The sequence below is a fragment of the Idiotropiscis lumnitzeri genome, chromosome 6 (genome assembly GCF_059441095.1).
Source record: "Idiotropiscis lumnitzeri isolate Australia: NSW breed Sydney's pygmy pipehorse chromosome 6, RoL_Ilum_1.0, whole genome shotgun sequence".
Taxonomy (NCBI): domain Eukaryota; kingdom Metazoa; phylum Chordata; class Actinopteri; order Syngnathiformes; family Syngnathidae; genus Idiotropiscis; species Idiotropiscis lumnitzeri.
In genome coordinates, this window is record NC_142396.1 from 9,724,241 (window position 1) to 9,747,655 (window position 23,415).

Genomic DNA, 23,415 nt, shown 5'->3' on the forward strand with positions numbered 1-23,415 from the left:
AATATATTTCTTAATAATAGATGAAATGGTTGTTTTTGTTACATCTGTATTGATTCTAATTAAAGTGCCATCCAATTTTTTCAAATTTGGGCTGCTGAATATTTTTTTTTTGGTCACAGTCATTGGTCTTAATTACAGACAGAACAATATGTTGGTCAAAACTCCCGGGTGTTTACTGTGTTGGAACCAAAATGCATAAGCAATAGGAAAAGAAAACTCCCCACGAAGGTTTCTGGTTTCTAGTGATATTTTCAATCAGAGGAAAAGGTCAGGATGAAAACAACAGGCTTAGAAAGAAACATGAGACTATTGTCTTCTCACGCCTGGTGCAGCAACCATTTTAGCACTGCTAAACATGAAAGCAGACATTGGCTTTGCCTTTTTATCAGTCCATCATATTGGACTTCTAAAATTAAAACTCTCCTATTTATTTTTTCTAGTTTGTGTAATTAATGAGGTTTTCAAGAAATGCCACTGAACTGAATGTAAACCAAGTTGATGGTTGCCATAATTTATTTATTAAAAAAATCATCTCACATTACAAAAAAAAAAAAAATCAATCAAAAGAAATAATTTAACACCGTAAGAACATATTTGGAAGAACTATTGGCTGAAGGTGACAAGGGTACCAAGAGGCAGGTCGCAACTACCCAGAAGATAGTCTCTTTTAAGCGTGGACATTTTGTTGACCACTTTGAAGCGAAGGGAGCGCACGGTGAGCTCTTCCTCAGAGATACCATCGAAAAAGAAATCTTCATTGAAGATGGGATTGCGGCTCTTTCGAATGACAGTGCTGCGTTGCTTCTGGACCTTCCCCGGAGCCAGCGAGATGCTGACGCTGCAGTTAATGATCTTGGAGTCTACGGACAGAGGATACAAGCCCTCGGCACTGATCAGTCGGACCCTCAGTCTTTGGTTGTCAGGGCAGTACTCTGCTGAGAGTCTCAGGCTGCCGTCCTTCCCTATCGGCACCATTTTTTCTCTCATGACCCGCTCCTTATGCAGGGTCAAATCCATGGGGAAGATAGTTGGGGGTGCAAGACTATAGCAGCTCGGGAGGCCCTCCCCTAAGCCCTCCGATGCCCTCCTCATCACGTTGGGACTGTTGTCCGTCGAGCTGCCTTCATCTGTCGACAGTGAATTATTCCTGGACACCATGGCCTTCCGTATGTTCCTCGATAGTAGGAGTTCATGGCTCAGGGCCTTGAAGAGGGACGACTTGGCGGGGCATCTGGTCAGAAGCGGCGAGCTGAAGGGCGACGACTCAGTGGAGGATGTCGTGTCGCTGTCCAGAGCTCCCTGCCAATTGAGATTGTGTCCTCTCGGGGAAAGTCGGGAGGTCAGAGTGTTGAGGCTAAAGGAGGAAGGTGAGGACGAGGGGGGTGGGGTGACTTTGGAGCAGGTGGCCGATCGGCTCCTGGGCAGCAGCAGCGGAGAGGAACTCGGATCGGAGTGGAAGAGAGACTCCTTCCTCCTGGTGTGTGGGCTCTCCAGTAAGGTGCAAAAGCCGTAGCAGGTCTGAGCTTTGGCCATATGCGGGAGGGACAAGGCAGCCTGGCTTTGAGGATCTGCGTTTGTTGTCTCCTCGTCACTACAGCCATCGTAGGGGCCCTCATCCACGCTCTCCACCTGGATAATGTGCGAGTTCAGGGGCTCGTGGCGCACCACCTCCACTTCAGCCTTCTCAAAGTGGCTCCCTTTGCCAACGCGAATAGCTCGGCTGTGGTCCATATTCTTTAGCTCCTGCAGGGCCGGAATGGTGGGCGGGATGCAGAACTCGGGGATGTTGTCGGGGGTGATGACATTAGGGAAGTGGGACATTTTTTTGTGTTTGTCCATTTTTTCCCCAAACATGATGTCACTGATCTTGAAGCTGAATTCTGTTGATGGCATGGGCAGGACGGAGCTCTCCATTGAAACACGGATCTTCTCCACTACCCACATAGATGTACTGGTAGGATTCTTAAAAGTCACTACGTATGAAAGAACGCAATTATCAGCATAAAATAAAAATATTTAAAATCCAAAACTTTATGGAAGCATTGCCTTACCTTGTCCTATTAAGATACAGTTTTCCTCGGTCAGGTTTGATCGAAAGCTCCAGATAAAAGGTCAAAGTGCACTGAGAAATCTAAGAGTCTCTTTCAGACAGCAGACGGCGGTTTTGACCATCTGGGTCTGTTTGAAGGCGGCAGACAGGTTAAATCAAGCAAGAAACCAGTGAATGTAAAACACACACCCTCGCTCTCGTTGGATCCTCCCTCTTTCCTCGGGCCTCTGTTGCCTTGGAAACATCCGAAAGCACAACAGAGCTCACAAATATTATAAATGGGCATTGCGTATACGACCATGAGTAGATGAATGACTGTAATGATCATTTGGAAATATATTTGAGGGATAAAACTCTGAGTAGTCCAAACTGACATTTGGATGACCTTCTGATTTGGAGAGTAAACATCATCTTTGGAAGCACCCAGTGGGGATTTTTTCCACCCCTCTCAGTGTGGGTTTTTTTTTTTTTTTTTTTTGTATGATGATTTGAAATGTATTAAATTTAGGATAAGCGGTTCAGATAATGGATGGATGGATAGTTCAGAAAAAGTCTTGTTTCATTTGCAGGTATTGACAATCTGTGTGCCTTGTCACACCAGTTGGGAAAATCCACTTAATTGGTCCGAAAATGATCATAATTATTTACAAACGATGTGTCTTTGTTCATCTTTTTATAACCAGTAATTATATCCACAAAGGAAAACAATGACATGCTCTTCCACTGGATGGCAGTTAATCAGTGTATCCACTTTCTCAGTCATTTTTGTTTGGTTGTGTACGCTGAGATTTGACAGAGAGTAAAACGTGACTTGGTTCACTGGAGGTTAGGAAACTGCTCAATTCTGCATGTATTAAAGATCTTTTGTCAATGCTTGCCCTCTTGTGGTGGGACAGATAATGGGTGCGTTAAGATGAACGTGACAAAGAACTGTAGCTCTCCTAACACCCTGCTGATAATATACACAATCTCCAGAAAACCTTGAAATAGACTTCCTCCTAACGGAACAGTCATTTCTTCCGCTGCCAGGTTACAAAAATATTTGAAAAGTAAATAACAACCTTGTCCATCTCAGGTGATAATTCCACCAGAGGATTTTCGCCAAGGAACAAGGTTCAAGTGGATGATGTTGGTTGTTCTTGGCAACAGAGCATTAAAGTGCTGAATTACATTATATTGGCATCAATATAATACCAAGAACACGCACTGAAGGGCACATTTCTCAGAAATGTTTTCCAAGTTACTGAAGGACATCAGGAAGTGAAGCGTACTGCAAGCCAATCTGTCTGTAGACTGAGAGCATTTGCAGAAAAGCACTTTTTCAAAAATGGGATTGTGGAAACACAGTACTCATACTCAACCTGTAATCTGTCATTCCTGGTATATAGCATGTTACCCAGTACCGAGCTGTGTTATAGATTGCAGAATATTTTTAAAAATGCTAGGTAGATCAATTTATCTTATTTAAAGTGATTTTATGTGATTTTAGTGTGAGGTTTAAAACTGACTGATCATTAGTGAAGTTATAAACTGACTCTTGCGTGCCTGACAAGGTCTTTGTATGCGTGTATCACAACTGGTGAACAGGGTGGATGCAAGCGGACCTTAATCCGAAAACACTGCCATGAGTGCGGGTATGCAAACTCCAAAAAGCTTTACGAAAGAAGAAAATTAGAAAATAAATAAATAAATACGTCTATATTTTAATAAAATATATGCAAACTATCGGGTCAACAAGAAGAAATTTAAATGTGAATGCATTGAAAGAGGGGACCCCATAAGGGTCATACATGGGCAGGCTACAATCTGGCAGGCTGCGGCTGGGGATACCAGATAAAAAATATTGTAGCAAGATGACAAGCACAATGTAGAACATTCTATTCCTGGATCTATATTTTATCTGATTGTCAATTGCAATAGAAGTATAAAGTACAATAGATGGCAATTAATTAGTATAGGCGTTTTTTTTTAAAATTATTTTCCCCCCAAAATATTTTTGGGTAAGAAAAAATGTTTTATGCCGCAAACTATTATAAAATGGCTAATGACATAAGATGCTAATATTCGAGCATGTAACATTTTACAATATTTCATCCATTTAATTTTAGTTCTTTTTTTTAAAGCGCTTTCCCTCATACGAGTCGCAGACGAGCTGGAGACTACTCCAGCTAAGTGACAGTACACCCTGAACTGGTAGCTAGCCAATCACAGTACTAAATAGAATCTACTGCAATTAGTCACCCGATGTAAAGTAGTAGTTAAAACTAATTCAAAGTTAAAAAAAAAATACTATTTTTTCTGATAGTCTTGTTTTAGGGGTGAACATTTATTTATTAAATGAAAGCTGAGACAAGGAATGAGTCATCATGCTTTGCCTTCCTTTGATGTTCAGAAGATTGTTGGATGCATGCGTAGATTATATGCATTTTAATTTTATTTATACTCATTATAATCCTTAAAGTGGAAAATGATCTCTGCTCTATATGTTGTCTTACACACTAAACAGAGAACCACACCACACACGTAGGCGTGCAAAGAGTGAAATTAACTTTCAGTCGTGCTTATGGGGTGGTGCCTTGCTCAAGGGCACCTCGGCAGGAAGCAGACGAGCATCTTCATGACGACTACTTTAGCCATTTGACATTTTCTCTGCAACTGGATTCAAATTGTGATTCTAATATACTGTAATAAAAAAGAATTCATGCAATATGATAATGATCCTTCTAAAATGAATTATTATTGGTATTTTGCTGTGTGCAAATTGTATGTAAATGAAGCTGGAAAAAACGCCGTGACAGTTCTTACTAACGTCCGGCAGGGGGCAGTATAAAACATTTTTAGTGTGACACTGTCCACCCACTGGGATGCTCAGCTGGGAGGAAGGATATTGTTTGACACATAAATAAATAAAATATATTCGATTGCTTACCCTGAATTAAATTTGTAAATCCCACCAGAGGAGCATGGTTTTTTTTATTCATTTGATTAATGAAATAAAAATGTTTTTAAACCCTAACATGGCGATACTTCCTATATGGTGTCACATCTTATATTTGGGTCGTCACAGTTTTGGCAGGTGGATTTTGTTTCCACATCGTGTCAAATGTGTCTGAGTGCGTGCATACATCTCGTGGCTCAACTTGAATACATTTCAGTCAAACAAATCTCGCCGTGTGCCCCATCTCGGTGATGATCTGTCTTTAAAGACGACACGTAAAGATACGTGCTCTTCTTCTTCATCTCTGCATGTGTAGATGGACGAGGAGGGGCTTGATGATGAGAAGCAGGCATGCGTGTGTGTGAGCGTGTAGTGTGAGCGAATGCGTGTGAGAGCGCGCGCGCGTGTGTGTGTGTGATGTGTGCGTCGCCTCGCCGTGAGCTCGCTTGCTTCCAACGAGACGCGGACCGACAGCAGGTAGGAACTCACCTTCACTCAATTCGTTTAACGATTCGGGGGAGTCCGGTGCTTTTTAATTTTTTTTTGTCCAGTACATTTGGACTGGAAACATGCCATCCTCCTTTTCGCCTGCAAACGACCTCTCCCCGTGCTTAGCGGGCTTTTAATGGCTCACTTCACCGCTTGCTCTCGCTTTGGATCTAACATCGCTCCATTAGAATCTCAAAGCCTCTCAAGTGGGTTTCTTCACTGAATTTAAGGACTGGCCGCTTTTGACACTGACTGCTCAGATGAATGTAGAAGTGACCTACTTGTTTTCTCGTCGCATTTGCAAGTGTAGTCAGCCCTCGCATCGGTACAGGCGAAACGGTGCTTGCAGCCCTCAGCATCCTCGCTGCCCTGCACAAGAAATGTGTCATGGTTTACTAACTTGAACTTGACCTGGATGTTGTGTGGATCGCAGCTGACATTTTTGGGCAGTGTAAGGTTGTGCTTGTGGGCGTGTGTACTGATATGTCCCGTGATTTAAGGTTTGTTGGGTCAAGTTTGAAAGGTGGACAGCTCGTCTGCCTCACAGTTCCTTGGTAGGGGGTGGGCGTACGTCAGCTTCCTCCCACATTTCAAAAACATGCATGTTAGATTCATTGAAGAGGAGTGTCAAACTTGTTTTTGTCTGCAGCCGCATCGTAGCCATATTTCCATCTTGAAACCATATGATTGCCTCATCATATGTACAACATAAATTTATGGATCGCTTTGCTAGTAGTTAGCACATCCATCTCACAGTTCTAAGTTTGCCCCCCAAATCAGCTGAGATAGGCTCCTTCTCACGTGCAACTCCAAAGAAGATGAGCAGTGCAGAAAAGAAAGATGCAATAGAGCTGTCACTATTTTACATTTTTAAAATTGATTAGTCTATTGATTACTCCAATAATCTGCTAACATTCATTTTGCATTACATTGTAATCCAAAATTGTATTCCAATTTTTCCAAACTGATCCAGTTACTGGTTTGGTCGTTGTTGATGTTGTTTCTGTTTTCATGAAGGACGGCAAAAATCTGAAAATATTTATTAATATATGATTCAATTAGTTGTTGATTTCATCAATTAATTTTGACACCTCTGGTATGGATGTTGATTCGGTCTGCTGGTTTGGTGCACCACAGTTTGAGAATAGAGGATGTTGTTTTCGGCTGCATAACTGTCGTGCTGTTGTCTGATTCTAGACGTGCATTAGTCAACATATTCAATCAAGTTTTACGGTTGAATAGGCCAAACAAGTAGCTTCCGTATAATGAGAGGTGTGCTACATCCTGGACTCGTCTCCTGCCTAGCAAACGCTCGATGGTCATGCAAGTGTGATATTAATTTGTTCACTGACAGGTGTTTTCAAAGCAGAGTTCCCCATATTGGGAGGTGATTTAGAACATTTTCACTTATTTTCAAGACCCACAGAATAGTGTACAATCTAAGGAGTGAACATACAAGAAAGTCTCTTTGACCCCAAAATTTTGACTGTGAACGATGCTGACTCACTGCACGGCTTGTGTTGATTTTTAGTGTTGATTTTTTTTTTTTTTTTTTTTTTTTTTTTACATGCTGTTCGTCAGTCACTCAATTTTTTTTCTCGCATTTGTGACATGCATTTTCTGCCACCTCCTGCGAGACATACTATATTTATACCATGCATGTGTGACGTTAGTAAACTTGTATTACTTCCGCGTTGGCATTTCTCTTCCTCGTAATCGTCGTGACTGTCTGACCTTTCCTTTGTAAACTTTATTTTATACTGAAAATCTGTGATCTCAAATCTCAAGAGATGCAATGTCACCATCTAGAGGGATCAGTTGGTGATCACAGTCGTTTACAAACCATCCACACCATACCTACCCATAAGCGGCAGTAAATGCTTGGCCTCCAGTAGACAAAGATAGACGTCCAATACAGTGAATGAGTTAATTAACTGCAGTATATTAGCGTTTAAAAATACAATACTCAACTTCAAGTACAATGCTGCAGAAGGAGATTGCCGTTTGTGCCCGAGAGGAGAGTCTCTTCACATTAAAATTTATCATACCTAACTTTGTCATGCCATTATTTCAACTTCCTGTCAAGTAGTGGTGTCACAGATCACATAAGATTCAAATCAGTAGAAAAATAAAGAGGAATTGAACTTTATTTTATAAAACCCTTTTACTCATAAAGAAAACAAAATGGATTTAAGAACGCAATATAAAGCAAGATACATTCTTATTTTGTACGTGGTACAGTGTATAAATTAAGGTATCCCATTTTGAGCTGATTTTCCGTTAAAATTATTTAATGAGCAGAAGTATTACATAAAATAAATGAAGACAATGATTTATTTAGCTTGTTTTGACCTCAAAGTACAATTTAAGGCACCCTCCCTTAGAACATGGAGAGGGCATAACAAAGTAATCTAGGTCCACAATATTTAAAAAGAAGTTAAAAAAATGTAAGCCAAGGAACAGCTGTTGAACTACCAGTCGGGTACTTGTTGCTAATGCTAACAGCTAGTTGCTAGCCACTAACACCGGAGACTTGTGCCCTAACATGCAATGGCGTAATTAGCTTGTGGTTTGTTAGCATCCTAAATTCGCGACTGAATCTGATTTCAGAATGCCGTTGTGGTGACGTTTGTGACAATATGTCAATTTACCGAAAAGTGGAAAAACGGAAGTCAATTTAGCGGTTACGCCACCAGGCGGGCCAACTTTGAATTAGGTCTACGAAGGCACTGGCATTGGCATCAATGACACCACGTCGTAGTTGGTAAGCTTTATTTTGAAGTTATCTTTTGCACAGGCGGCGACATTCATTGGAAAAATATTGCGCCCCCTCTTCTCTGCTGTGACGTCATCTCCTGGACATCCTGGGTCAATTCAAGGATACTTGGGTTGTGAGGGAGATAAAAGTCAAATCTGGCATGTTTTACCCGAGTGATGCAACCAAGGAAACTCACGCTGTCTCAGCAGGATGTAGACAGCTGCGACTCCGATAGCTTTAAGGCTCCGGATCTAGAGTGGGAGGACGATTTGCAGAAAGGCTCTCCCTCAGTCATACTGTAAGTCTGTTGGATAGAAGCAACCACATCATGTAAGACTTTGTAGGGTGCTCTGCAGTAGCATGCTGAAGAAATCTTGCAAATCACGCAACCTCTATTTGGACCATTAGTTGCTAAAATAATGTTATACTGTATTTGTGCTCCCCTGTTACTTAATTAAAGCACTACTATAATATACTTCCATGGTCATTATTTTGCTGAAGCCTATATGCCCGGAGATATAACATTCGGTCTAATTGCACACTGTAATGATCTAGTATTTTGCGTTGTGTAGACAAATAGCTGATTATTAGAAACAGCTCTCAGCATGATGTAATGCAGTTCTACTCCACAAACACTCCAAACTAAAACCACACCATCTTGTTATACTTTTTGTCAGTGTCAATCGAAACTAAGCATTGGCATCTTTGTAAGGGCATATTTGTTTTTTATTTTTCACAGCTCTGGTAGTGCACAAGCTGTACCTAATAAAGTGGCCGCTGAGCATAGAGACAGACTACCATGCCCACCTATTTGAAAAATGTAGAAAATCCAATTACTGAAGATACGTGTATATACGGGCTGGAAGTATACCTGGGGAGACCTGCATTTGCATTTGCTGAATAGGAGATTGTCAAAATGTGACCCAAATATATACCTGAGATTAAACTCCTCTGGAAAGCTTTTCCGAAACCTATTTGCTATAATTGAAATGAGCGGCATTGTGAGTGGGATTAATGTATAGCCGTCATGACTATAAATAACAGATGTGCTGTGTGTGCATGTATGCATGTTTGCTTTTATGCCAGAGAGAGGACACAATGTGTGCACTTCTAAATCTAAATTTATTGAAATCATAAAGCATGGTAAACACCAAGCACAGGTTCGCAAGCAAGTCAGTGACGAGGTTGAGGGTTTTTGTGGGGAAGCGGGGGAGGCAAAGCAGAACCAAACAATATTTATAAAAGTAATTATTTGTGACAGTCGTCTTTGCCAGTCTGATGTTGATTTAGTTTATGTGCAGCGCGTTGTTAATGTGGTTTGCACGTCTGCTTCACAGTTGAGAGGTTCACAGTATGAAACTATGTGGAGTTTTCTTGTTCTCACCGTGCTTGAGTGTTTTTTTTTTTACTCCAGATTTCCAAAAACACGCATGTTAGGTTGATTGAAATTGCCCATAGATGGGAATGTGAGTGGGAAAGATTGTTTGACTATATGTTCTCGGGCTACAGACCAGCCCAGAGTGTACCCCGCATGACGTCCAAATTCAGCTGTTCTAGGCTCCAGTTCACCTGAGGACCTAATGAGAACAAGCAGTGTAAAAAATGGCTGCAGCTATTTCACACAGTCGTTTAGCTGTCCAAGTAATTCCATATGATAGCATACGAAAATAGAATTGTGATGTGGTATAATATTTTTTGCAAAACTTTGGACTTAGTTACTGTGAGAAAGGTAAGGTTAGGTTATTTTGCTGCACTCATGAGGAAGCGATATTCCTCTAAACTGTTGCTCCCGTCATTATGAACACATTCCTGGTTGGAATTCCTCTGGATATTCAGCTGGAGGGTGGGAAGTGAGTTTTTTTATTATTTTTTTTTAGGAGTCACTGGAGAATGTGATTGTTGAACCATATTTAACGCATGATCGTGTAGGAGGTGGGAACTCAAACACGGCCCATGCTGTCGACGTGACCCCGCCTCTATGTTTACGGCTGAAATAGATCTGTCCTGTGGTGTTTTCTCACTTCTGTCTCTGTGATCACTTCAGGGCCTGGCCTTCTTCCAAACCTTTCTCTACACAACACCGGTTAGATGTATAGACGCAGGCTGACGCTCTCTCTCTTTCCTATTGCTCCATTAATCGGAATTCACGATTTCCTGTGTATTTCCCAGCAGATGGATGAGGCAGCCAGTCAATGTTTGGGGGGGGGGATGTATTGCACATGGGCCATTTTGTTTTTATTAGCAACCTCTCCCTACGTTCACATTTTAAGGGTGGGCACGTTTGTAAGTGACGATGTTAGATTTTATTTATTTATATATTTTTAATGAAAAGGTAAAAAAAAAAAAAGATGTCTCTAATGGACAGAATGGTTAGATCGGATGCTTCACTACAAAAAGTGTCACGACTTCGGTCAGCATGTATTCTTCCATTGTGTCATCTATTTTACAGTTGAAGAAAAACCTCACAGCACGTCGCCTAACAAAAATGCCACCAAAAAAGGTATACTGGGTTAACCTCGACAAGTTTTTGTACTAACGACAGTTTTTGCTTAAACGAAACTCTGCAAGCACGACAATACATCTTTTCATAATCTGATCTATACACAAGGTCAACAATAAAATGTGAAACGACACCTCCCTTAAAAATGTGCCAGTTATTTCTGACACAATGCCTCGCGGTATTTACTTCACATGCCGTCTGAAAGGATGCTGCAGTGCTAGCATTGCATTAGCAAGAAGTAGGTCAGTAGATGCAAGCGCGGTGTGGTTCAGGTCAGCGGCACTTGCCCAGCCTGTGGCGCTTCTCATCAGCAGGTCAGATGGGACGCCAGTGTGACTACCAGACGACAGGTTTTCTACGGCACCGTCCTGGACACGGGCCGTGGGCCTAAAGTGGCTTAGCAGCCTCACAGCTAATGCACATTACTGAGGGTTCCCCCAGCGCCAGATGTCGACTTAAATAAATAGCAATCTACTTTTTTTTTTTCATGCTTGGATGCTCTTAGCTATAAATATTTGCATAAATATTAGTGCTTTTGACTAAACGGTGAGATAACTTCATTACGTTTATTGCACAGTGCACTACAATTTAGCCAAGTTGTTACGATATAGATCATGGCAGTTTCTGATGTGCGCTTGTGACAAAAATTTTGATATAAATATATATTAAATATATATACATGTATATATATATATATATATATATATATAATACATAAAAATGTATTTGTCAATTGAATTTGAGAATGTCATGAAAGTTGACGGTGACGTCAATTGTTGAATTAAAAAGGGAAAATACTCACTGTTGATTTATTTAATTTGTTGAATGCGAGTCATGCGAGGAAATTTGTTTCTGAGATGTCTTATACTGAAGACCGTTGACGGGAGCATGCACCTTCACTTTGAAGCGGCGTGATTATCAGCATTACCGATCATGTGATGTCTGCTGAAGATCATGTGATAGCCCGAGGAGGAGGTAGCCTTTGCAGGGTGGCAGAACCAAAGCTCTTTTGTCTCACACATGCTTGCGTTCTCCAAATTGAATGGTTGCAAATAAGAAGGATGTGTGCCGTGTCATTTGCTCTTGGGGATGTAATGTATGCTTTTCTGCTTCCAGTCAATACTTTCTTATTGTGTTTTTCTTTTTCAGCTGAAACTGCCGCTGCAGGTCTTGTTAGTCACACAATCCATTGAACATTTAATCACCTGGTGTTTTTTTTTTGTTACAATAAAATGTGAGTAATGTCCGTAATAATGCTCAAAAGCTTATATTCTTCTTGGCTACTCTTTAAAGGAGAATGTGGCTGAATTAATAAGAAGTGTAATTGCAAATAGCTGTTTTTCCAGCAATGACGTACGTTCAGGCAAAGGCTTTGTTGGGCTTTCATTAGCATGCCAAATGCAACACGGGCTTCATGGTGTCTCCGAGGAATACTCCAAGTGTCACAGGTTGATGACAAGGGCAGCAATAATCGATTGTGATTGATCCACATCTGTTCTACGTCACAGCCCCCCCCAAAAAAGATGACCATGAGTGTTAGCACAGCACGTCGCTTGAAACACACACATTTTTGCACTTCAATGCATTTAAATCACATTTTACATTTATTGTTGCCAGGAAGGTATGAGCTGACATTTTCTTCAGCTAGAAAATGTTTCAACACCACTATTTGATTTAGAATGAAAGAAGCTAGTGGTTGATACTTGACCTATTCCTTTTTTAAGATAATATATATTATATAGAAATCATATTAATTCTGTACTATTTGTTTTTGTCCAGCTTTAGAAGTGACAAATCTGATTGTTACCAACAGCCAACCTGATGAAGGCCGCTTGGTCCATCATGTGTCGGTGTTTTTAATGTTTCTAAGCCCGTCAGATAAAGGCTCCTTAACTCAGTGCATACAGACCCGGAATTTGTTCTAATCGCTTCTGGATGAATATTTACCCCTTCCAAGAGCACCAGAAGCGACAGGAAAATCAGCCGCGCACCGGCTTCTCTTTTTGTTTCATTGAGTGTATTAAATGGAATACGCTTTGCAAGAATCGCATGACGTACTGTGCAGATTAGATTGATCAAAAGTAGAATTATAAAACTGTGTTCAATATATTCCATTGTACATTCCCTTTAGCGTTGTCATTCATGAGCCCTACAATAACTGCTCTCGATTGCAGATTTGAGGTTAGCAAACTGAAGCAAAGCCAATTGAATGGCACAGTCCAGCATGTCTCGAGGAAAATGACAGGCTAATATTTTGATGTCAAAGTGAAATCGAGGTCTGTTTGGCTTCTTGCGTGGCAGCTGCGGGAAGGTGGAGGTTTCAGGACTGTCACTGGAATCCCTGCTGTCTTCGACTGGGATGTCACGCAGCCTGTGAGTGCTGCTGACTGAGAGAGAACACTCTGTAGTGCCACCGCTGAGATGCTTGCACAATAACTGCGGACCCATGACACATTCTCACCCAAATGATTCATTATTGCCCCGCAGAATGCTCTAATGTATGGTGATTGCCTCGTACATTCAGCTCTTTGGCCGTGCCTTGACCTTGTTCAGGGTAAAATGACTACTTACCCTCAAAGGGGATCAGTATCTTGAGTTCCGTTTATTAATATGGTTTTGGAGATGGAAGAAGTTGTCCTGTGTGGTGTTAGCCTTTCTTTTCTTGACCATCGTGCCTTCACGCACCTCTCTCTGCAAAGGGCTGGCCTGGCCTCAATAAGAGTTGATTTGTGGTCTGGGTTCTTCCTGCTATTATTGATCCTGCTTATCGGCACAATTCTGCACTGTTGTCCTTATTATATTTTCTCAATTAGTTAAAAGCAGCGCTGTAGTCTTAACTATTAAGCTCTGTGCTGTGTATTGATTGTATATGTTCTCCCTTAATGATTACCCTGATGCCCCCTAGGAAATATAGAGCATGTGGTGATGCAACAGTCTCATGAGCGCTTATCCCCTACTTCTGTGTCTATTTTACTATTTATAAATACTAATCAATAAGTATAGAACAAAACTGGTGATGAGAACGACATACTAGTTTGCAACATTACTAGAGAATCGACCAGTCCGAATGCTGGTGGACATATATGTGTATCCATGGTGTCAGAAGTTATTTACTGAACCACTTTTGTGTTCCTACAAGATTGGATTGAAAGGAACACTAGCATTAAACGTAATGTAGCCACTGGCTATAATCTGGCATATTTACGGGAAAATGTTTAATTAATATGCACTGCATCTGTATACATTTAAAAAATAAATAAATGCAAATATTATGCCTTTGTTTAGTAATAAACAGCCTAAAATTAATGTTTTTTTTTTTTCAAATAAATGCCAAAATAGCAAGTTTAATTATCGTACATTTTTTTACTGACGCCCTAGTGCACCCCATATTTAAAATTGGCTCAATAATGTCATTATTTTTGCTGAGCGCTACTGTCAGAAAGCATGCCAGTGTTAATGGAATCAATTAAAAGTTTAGGGGCGTTCTAATTTCCTTTTAATTCTCAAATGCAGCTTGTTTTGTTTCCTACAGCAACTGTATTTGCGGAAACGCTGTCAAGCTGTTTATGTATTTTATGCTATTCTATCGCCCCATTGCGGTATTAAAATTCTATTATCCACCAGATCTATCAACGCGACTGCTGGATGGGGCTATGGTGGTCAAATACAAGAGGATTTCTGCATTATGCTGCCGCTTGTTCAAATACAAGCGACCATCTGTTAATCTTACAACATTAATCTGACTTTGTAAATGAGGTGACCTTATCCTCGGATATCGCGAGTAAAAAAGGTCACCTGCTTTGATCGAACAAATGCAGATGTCTGGTTTTTGACAGGCATTAGTTATGTCGAATCACGGTGTTTTATACTGTGACTATTAATTTTACTTGGTCGCTGAATGAGAGATGAATAAAAATGTTTTTGTTCGATTTATTTTTTTTTACACGCACGTTAGACCCCAGAAGTCAAGCAGATGGTCGTACAACCTCAGCCCATCTATGGTACATCTTGCATGCATATCACAATGCATTAGTCTATCAACTAAAGAGATTGTTCTGCCGTGCTTCTTTTTTTAAGCATATAATTGCACTCCACCAGTCAGCATGCTTTCAGATCGATGTAACATCGGAAAAAAAGATACTAAAGATTACAGTATAACTGCGGCAAAAATAGACATCATTGTTTCCCCTTCCATTATGTGCTCTAATTTCTTCCCCGCGGCTATTCTTTAGTGACAGTGATTCACGCTGCTGAGAAACATGTGTGAAACAGTAAAAAAAAAAGTGTTTCAGCCAAGCAGTTGGGAAATGTATACGGGAAGTATTTCATCTTTATCTCTGGGATGTTTGCTGGATGTCAGCGAGGCATCAACACAAGTGCTCATTGTTCTAATGATGCATTGCCTTCCCTTTTCAATGCTGCATAACAGGAGTGGACAGGATTCTGTGTAAGATAGTACATTATCTCGGAAGGGTCCTTAAAGGGGAAGTCAACCCAAAAAATGTTTTTTCAAGAATATGTTCTATGCATTCCCACTAGTCTAAACATGGCATTTCGATTGATATTGCGTTTGCGGAATATGAGTTAAGGAGTAAAATCCACCTGTTTTTATCTATCTCAGGGGGCGTCCATTTCGTTACGTCTGTCGACTGAAAATTTACAGTTGCTCAATCGCGGCTCAGGTTCAGTAATCAGGTCGAGATTGGTCGTTACCCCATCCCTGAGCAACTGTATATTTTCAGTCGAGAGAATTCACAAAATGGCTCACCGCCTGAGATGGATGAAAATGGGTGGATTTTGCTGCTTAACTCATATTACACAAATCAAAATGCCACATATACACTCGTGAAGACGGATAGTACATTTTATTGCAAATAATTTTTGGGGATTGACTTCCCCTTTAAATTGATTGTCTATCAGCTATGTATGCGCTTGTACACTATATGGACACAAGTATCGAGACACCTAGACATGACTGCTACAGAAAGGGAAAATAGAAGAATGTATGGATATCAATTTCTGGTTGGAAGCATAAAATGCCCCAAAAATATTTTATGGGATTGGAGCAGCTATGGAACAAACACACTTAAGATCAGTAATGGAGCAAGGCTTCACTTGTACCTGGCATATTGTCAGATTCTCCAAGCACCTCGCGGCACATCCTCAGACTTACACAGAGGATGATGAGAAAAGTTAGCTTGGATCACAGCAACTAAAGTTCTGCTCGCGCTTACTCACGCAAGAGACTGAAATAAACGTACTGTAGTTGGTATAAGTGAAAAATACGGTGTTATTTTGGGAGTCGTGTTGAACCTAATCGAATAGAATTTGTGCAGCTGTGGTCTTAACTGGCATTCATCAAAGTAATGTATGTTTCTTTCTGTTAAATGCTTAGCTCTTGAATGCTAAAGCTATTTTGCAAGCTAGCCACTTGAGGCAGCTAGCTGCCCCACCCCAAGTCTGGTTCTGCTCAAGTGTTTCTTTTCTTCTCAGAAGGAGAGTTTTTCTTCCCACTCCTGCCAGGTGCTTTCTCATGGGAAATTTGTTGTGTCTCTTGAATGCGCCGCTAAGTGCCGGGAAAATGGGTCTGGGAGGACTTATTATATTCAACAGATAATGCATTAAAAATATATATATATCATGTTGTATATACATATAGATCCATATTGCTGAACGTCAAGATTATCTAGTTTTCTATTTTATTCTGCTCAAAGTGATTCAGCTTCAATGCGGTTAACATTTACTGTAGCACTCTCCGCTGTTGCAGGGTCTGTCACATTCTGACAGCTGTTTGCTACTCCCTCCTTTGTCTGGGTCAAATGTCTTTTAAAAAAAAAAAACAAAAAAAAACAGCCCCTCGCTTTCAGTTTGTGTCTGATTATACATTTCCACCGACATGATGCGTTGTGTTTATTTCTGTCTGGTTTGTGATCCCGTATCAAATGCGGTGCTGTCATATTTGGGATTATTGACATGATTATTCGATGACTCTGGCATTTATTATCTTGGATAAAAGTTGATATTGAGAAACATACACTATATTTGTTGCTGTTTGAGTTTCATTCTTGGTGCCAAGCCATTGCCACTCTAAATGGCTAGAGAGTGGCCACCGCAAAGGTAAACTTGGGATGCGAAACGATGTCTCATCTGTGGCAATATAAAACATTTTGATGGAGTGAATCCGATATTTCTGAGGGCAAAGTGCTGCAAAAGCACAAATCAAGCACAATTATTTTGGTAGCACACCCATTAGCATATGACTTTGCCGGCTCGTCTCCCCTGATGATATGTTACATTGACAGCCCACCAGGTGCGTTTTGGGGAAAAGGGAAAGTGCATTCACATTCATTTATGAAAAAATGTGACAGTTTATGATGTGTCAGCACTGCATTTTGACGTTTCGATTCTTGGTACAACATGGAGGAAATATGCGTGACATGATGAAAAATAACGCAATTTAAAAAAACAGTTGTGGTTTGGACGACACTTGCTGAAATTATTAATTTTCAGATTTTTTTTTTGCAATTATATGCGTACGGTACAGTTTGGAGAAGGCATGCATGGAGTTTGGCGTGAAACAATCTGAGCTCAATGCCAACTTCAGCCTTTGAACATTTTAACCTCTCAACACTGACTGTTTGTGCTTTTAGAGCAGGCGTGGGCAAACTACGGCCAGGGGGCCACATGCGGCCCATTAAACGTTTTAATCCGGCCCGCCGAACTTGAAAAAAATTGAATAAACCTTATTATTGTTTTATTTTCTGAATACTGTGGTGTGTCAAAGACGTTTGTTGCAATGCTTTTGTTCACTTTTATTTAAAATTAAATGTATTTTTTTTCCCCATGAGGCTAGGTTACCAAAACACTCCATCCATCTGCTCCTGGTCCCGCCCCTCTGTCAAATTTTAGAACCCATTGTGGCCCACCAATCAAAAAGTTTGCCCACCCCTGTTTTAGAGTAATCAACAAAATATTAGTTTGAATTCAAATGTTTGCATTAGGGTTCCCTCAAGTAACATGCGCGCACTCATGGCAGACAACGAGACACATTACTGACTCACTAAATAGGCCACACCAGCCCAAAGCCCCGGCCCTCACGCTGCTTTTCAAGTTGGACTTTAAAAAAAAATAAAATCTCCCTCCTTGACCATTCTCTGCGTTCCGTGCACACAGTCATGGCCAAGATAAATAACTGTACCTTGTAATTTTGCTGGTTGGCTACAGAAGTAAAGAGGGAGAGGTGTGAACAAAATGCATCCTTGCCCAATTTGAGCTACCCACCCCCCAAAAAATCTGCAAACTCAAATGGTGAACAATTGTTTCATGCTATATCTCTAGAAATGGGTATTACATAGATTGCACATTTTCAGCAATTATCTTCAAACGTGTGTAATGTATGCAGAAGCAATTCTCCAAAGTCAAATTACAGGTTCTATAAATTAATTCCCACGGGTTTTCTCTGGGATCTTCCCACAAGAGTGGAACTGTGGAAGCTGTTATGGCTGCAAAAGAGAACGACATCATCTCTTACATTTTCACGTCCAGTACGTCCCTCTATAGAATACGTTATAGACCAAGAATTGTCAAATATCACAAACTGGTCTTCCGGCGCTTTATACGTAACGCACCGTATACTTTCACATTTGTGACTCACTCTAGCTAGCTGATTCACATTTGAGAGTAATCAGAGATTTGAGAGTTCCAACAAAACGAAATGTGATGTAACGGAACACAATAGGAAAGACGTACCGTAGAAGAAAAAGGCATTTCCGGGCCATATTTAGATTCTGTATATTTTGGCTTGTATTCACCTGCAATCAATCAAAGTTGACCCAAAAAAAAAACCCACAAATGACGCACATCATTCAGTCATATGTAAAATATTACTCACTCAAGCGAGAGACAAAAAGCGTTCAGGTTAGCCTGCAATGTAAAGGTGACCTGCATGCAAATTAGTGGAGGCAGCATCCCCGACACAATCGCTTAGAATTTCGCCTTCCTGCACACACTGCTCATCTTCCACCGTTGCTGGCTTTTAAATTCCCTCAAATTTTCTTTTTGTCTATGCGGGCTCTCTCTAAATGAAACCAACAGTGGCAATGATTTTTGCGCCTATACAATCCCTGCACATCCTCCATGTCTCGATGATATAGATGTGTCTGCTCCCTCTGGAGATGAACCATACTTATAGAATTACACATTTGTCTCCACTCCCCAGAGAGTGCAGAACTAATCATTTGAAACCACTGTTTTTCAACGAGGCAGGTATGTCGATGTCTCTCTCGTAGCCAACCCACACGGTTAGTCGACCCTTTAATGCGGCTGGATGTACCTTCACTTTGCATGCTAAAGGAGAGTTCATTCAAATGTTGGCTACACTTTTGCTCCAGACAAACACAGTTAACGCTTATTGCATATAACCTCACTCGACACGTGCCCCATCTAAAATCTGTAGTTAATTTGAAATGCAGAGGTATGTAGCTCATTTTATTTCGCATAGACGCGTATTATCAGAATGTGCCAGAAGATGTGTCAGCCTAAAGTCAGCATTCATCATCTCATATGTGATGTCATTGATTTGCGCTTAAAGTTGAGTGGTAGGAAGGTGTTTTGCTGTTGCTTAGTGATTCTGTTTCAAAATAAATGATCACGAAAATGCTATGAGGTTATTTCCGTTTTGTCATTGGATGAACAGCAAAATCATCTTCTTATTTTTCAGTTATTATATCATAACAGGTTATAGGTACGGAATTTAGAATCATGGCACTTTTCTTGTCAACGTATTATCATTCCTCCCAGATGGTGCGCAGTCTGAAGAGAAGCATGGTGAAACTGTCAATTCAAGAAATCAAACACGTTTTATGTAATTGTTCTGTCTCATATACAAAATTCATCAACATTCATTATGTATCAAGAGACTGCGGAGGAGCATCGTAAGAGCACAAACCAATCAGCGCAGTGAACATTGAGTAGAAATAAAAGTGTTGCTTGCAGTAGGATTGATTTTCTTTCCCTTCCAGATTTTATTGGAGGCTATTTCGGTTTCACATTGCAACAATTGTCTTCATGGACCGGGCCGTGCATATCAAAGGACGTCAATCGACAGTAAATGACAGCAATAAGAAAAGTTTCAGCGTCATCTGCCACTATGAAGCCCTCAGATTTGTCTGTGCTACTTCCAAAGTTGTGTTTTCATAAATCTGGTTTACAGCTACATCTGTTGTGCCCATGCCATGCCACGAAATAACACCCAGTGAGGACACACAACAATGATTTCATTTTCTGGCACCAGCTCTGTGCTGCTCCCTGGGTGGGTGGATCTTGATTACATGATGATGCCATAAAAATGAGAGATTAAAAGAAGCTGGAGGAGCAACAGCTGGGTATCCAGTCCCACCATTAGACAGATGTTCAAGCCAAGGTGGTGGTCAATGCCGCTGTCTTTCATAGATTCTCAAAGATCTTTGGATTGTGTATCTTTTTGTCTTGTTAACACACGGCACATGCAGAACGCTGGCAAGTTGGTTCCTTGCTATAGGCGGTACTCCTGTCAGCTGATCCCAGCCTTGTCAGAGACCTGCAGAGCGGCAACAATGTAATTGATGGCTTGTCCGGTTATTGCAGAACTGAGCAGGGCTAAATTCTATGCCTGGCTGTGTGCTTACCTGCATTCTTATCATGTGCTCATTCAGTGTCCGCTGTATGTAGCTTTCATTCCTAAGAGTGGTAGCATAATAAAAAGGAAAATGATACAAACTCAAGTCAGTCCAACTGTTGGCTTATGACCTATTCTCAATCAATTAGGAGGGTGTGTTCAATATAAGCCCATCAAACCCCACTCTGGTTGGATTTACACTGCAGGTCCAAGTGCTGAAGTATACACTTCATTTTCATTCATATACTAAAGATATCCAGATCGATAAGAGTTCATGTCGACTGAGATTAAAAAAATAAAGTAAAATCTATATTATGTCATACCAACTAAGCACTGTCAATCATTCCAATGAGACAGTAATTTCACATTTTTTTTCTGTGACTGCACTTGTAACTTAAAACACTCGTATCTCAAATCATCTTTTCTCGCTGAAATGCGTGAAAATGACAATCTGTTGCCGCCTCCTAAAGAAACATTTGTATGATGTTTTAATAAGAAAAATATAATTCTACTGTGTAATATTATTTTTATAACATTTATGCCATGATTAAGTAGAATGTAAAAAAATACATATTTCGTGCTTCATGATTCATTGGTTGTGTATTATGCTTTCCACCTGGGGGCAGTATAATACCGTCAAACACAAATAAAGAAGACTTTAAAAGCTACTGTAAGCGACAGTAAATTGCAGTATTAGATCGTTTCCCGTAGCATCACGCTTCGCGCACCAAGTTGAAAGTCGACACATTTGTTTTTCGGGTGCTTATTGAGTGTTTGATAAAAGAATCTTGCTAGCAACTGCTAGCATAGTGGACAGACAAATACTGATTGTCTTATCGGAAACTGTCTTTCTAAGTTGTTTTTAGAAGAGGATAAAGAATATTTGTCTGCGTATTTCTTGCAAGTCCAAGCAAAAAGTATTACTCAGCTTTTCCACTAAGCCTTTTTAATGCACCAGAACATGTATTGGATTTCAAAGCAAACAAAATGCATTGGAACTGGTAAAAATTGATGTTTGGGCTGTTTACTTGAATATTTTTTCTCAGAATCTTATTTAAAAGTATACCCTAAAAATAACACTATCATTGGAAATGATCACATTTTCATGGTTCCATTGATAATTAGCATATGTTAGCATTTATTTTTGGAGTGCATCCCTGCATGGGTTTGAGCATGTAATAACTGTGTACTAAGCCTTCACTGGAGTTTTCTACAAAATTTCAATGAGTCCTTTCTCACAGGTTTCACATTAGTTGCAAAATCTAAGAGAAAATAAATGACATTTTTTTTCCACACGCTACAATTTTGTGGCTTCCTCCATTTGCATGACTTGTCCTCACTGCACCACACGCTTCCCTTGGAGGTGCAGAAAGATAATTACACTTAAGTTTTAAGGACCTGCGCTTAATGTTTGTTGCATCTCATTCAACATGGCTTCTTTCACATCTCTGTGGCACACCGCAGGCAGGCCACCAACACTGTAGTTGTGCTTCATTAATCCTGTCAAGCATGAAACAGACAGATGCATTAAATGGGCCACTACAAACAATTGGGTCGTTTTAAAGCCCTTGAGTCTCATTTTACTGGGACATTACTAGGTTAAATCATAGGAAAATGGTTGGAGGTCTTTATCGTCGCACAGTGCGCGATGCTGCCATGTCACCTCGCTCTACAATTGATCCAACCTTTGAGCATGGTCTAAAGTGGTGGGTGCGAATGGAAAAAAAGCCTTTCCCCTTCCCCCTGTACCACGACAGAGGTGACCTTGAGTAAGGCCCTCCTCCCTTGACTTCTCCATGTGAAGTCAAGTGAGGCGGATCATAGGGAGTGGATCCCCACAAGTTTTTTTTGGTTTTATTTAATAATCATCATCATCATGGTCAATGGCAGATCTTCGGTTTATATGAATAATTCAATTCTGTTCTGTTTCCACGCTAAAAATAACCAGCTTTGTAAGTTCACCCTTGCCCATTTTCATAAGGATTTAGATTGTCCTTAGTTTTGCTTTCACAGTATTTTCACAGTGGATTATAAAATGTGAAAACTAAGAAATTAAAGTGATCAAGTAATTCAATATATATATATATATATATATATAAGTGTCTCCCGGTGTTCGTAATCAGAATCAGAATCAGAAATCCCTGTTTAATAACGTAGAGAACCGCGACTATTTGTCCAAAGCGGCAAATGTATGAACAGATCTGTTTTTTGGGCTAAAATTAGTTATCGTGGCTTTTAGCCAGGTGTTTTGTAGCCTGGTAATTACTTAATGGATGTGAATAGGAAATTAGCCAGCTAATGAGCTTTAAATAATGTTTATCAATTATAAAACCTCTGTCGTTGGCATTCGTTTTATTTTTTTTGGCCGGTGGGAACGGACAAGGACGCACGGGGACGCCGGACTATTATTTTATGAATAAGGACAGAGGGACGCAGGACAGACCGGCAAAATATGTTAAAGTGCCCATCTCTGCATCAAAGTGTGCAGAGTTGTTTAGGTCTATTAACTTCAGAGCTGCCACACAATGCCAGCATAATTAAGCGTTTTGTTTTGTTTTTAACTGCCATTAATTAGCGGTTGAGCATAATTCAGGACAACGTTGTGCTGTTGTCATTGGAAGTAAACAGTTTATGACGGCAATAAACGACCCTACCAAACACAGTCTGGAAAATGAGTAGAGTCAACCGTTGCACCACAGCACGCTGCCAGGAACAACCTCAAAATGAAAGCATACCTCGGCATTGATGCGCAGATATTATTTGATTGCTCAGTTTGGCCTTTTTACTGTTTTGGCGTTGTCTGAATTAATAGCGATGCATTTTATTTATTTATTTTTTGTAATTACCTTAGATGTTTGGAGGAAAAGATGGTTGGACAAATTGATTGACTTTGCTGTTTGTTGAGTTGTAATTCCTAAACAACAACAAAAAACATGGTCAGAAAGACATGATGGTGATTTGTGCTTTCTGCTGTAAGTGAGTGAGTGAGCAAGTGCAGAATGTTTGTGTGCTGTGCAGTTGCCTA

The 23,415-nt window shown here is 40.3% G+C and overlaps 2 protein-coding genes across 6 annotated transcripts in view; one reads left to right on the forward strand and one right to left on the reverse strand.

The window, feature by feature from the left end:
- Positions 1-23,415, forward strand: part of tln2b (talin 2b) — a 100,196-nt gene that overhangs the window by 12,989 nt on the left and 63,792 nt on the right. The window contains exon 1 of one of the 4 annotated variants that reach the window (XM_088297847.1): positions 5,242-5,465. The exons of the other annotated variants lie outside the window; for them this stretch is intronic. The gene's annotated coding sequence lies outside the window, so the exon portion shown is untranslated. Of the gene's footprint in view, positions 1-5,241; positions 5,466-23,415 lie in introns of those variants that run through there. 4 annotated transcript variants of the gene reach the window in all.
- Positions 531-5,677, reverse strand: c2cd4a (C2 calcium dependent domain containing 4A). Of its 2 annotated transcripts, XM_088297851.1 has the most exons (3): positions 5,478-5,677; positions 2,052-2,284; positions 531-1,973 (listed from the first exon to the last, which is right to left on the reverse strand). In XM_088297851.1, the coding sequence occupies exon 3, from the start codon at positions 1,942-1,944 to the stop codon at positions 604-606; it is 1,341 nt and encodes a 446-aa protein (XP_088153977.1). In that variant the 5' UTR covers positions 1,945-1,973; positions 2,052-2,284; positions 5,478-5,677; the 3' UTR covers positions 531-603. The 2 variants fall into 2 exon arrangements, with proteins under 2 accessions (XP_088153977.1, XP_088153976.1); XM_088297850.1 differs by lacking the exon at positions 5,478-5,677 and having other exon boundaries at positions 2,052-2,791.

Bases quoted from the DNA above. Each gene is read 5' to 3' on its own strand.
- c2cd4a (XM_088297851.1), bottom strand. From the start codon at position 1,944: ATGTGGGTAGTGGAGAAGATCCGTGTTTCAATGGAGAGCTCCGTCCTG.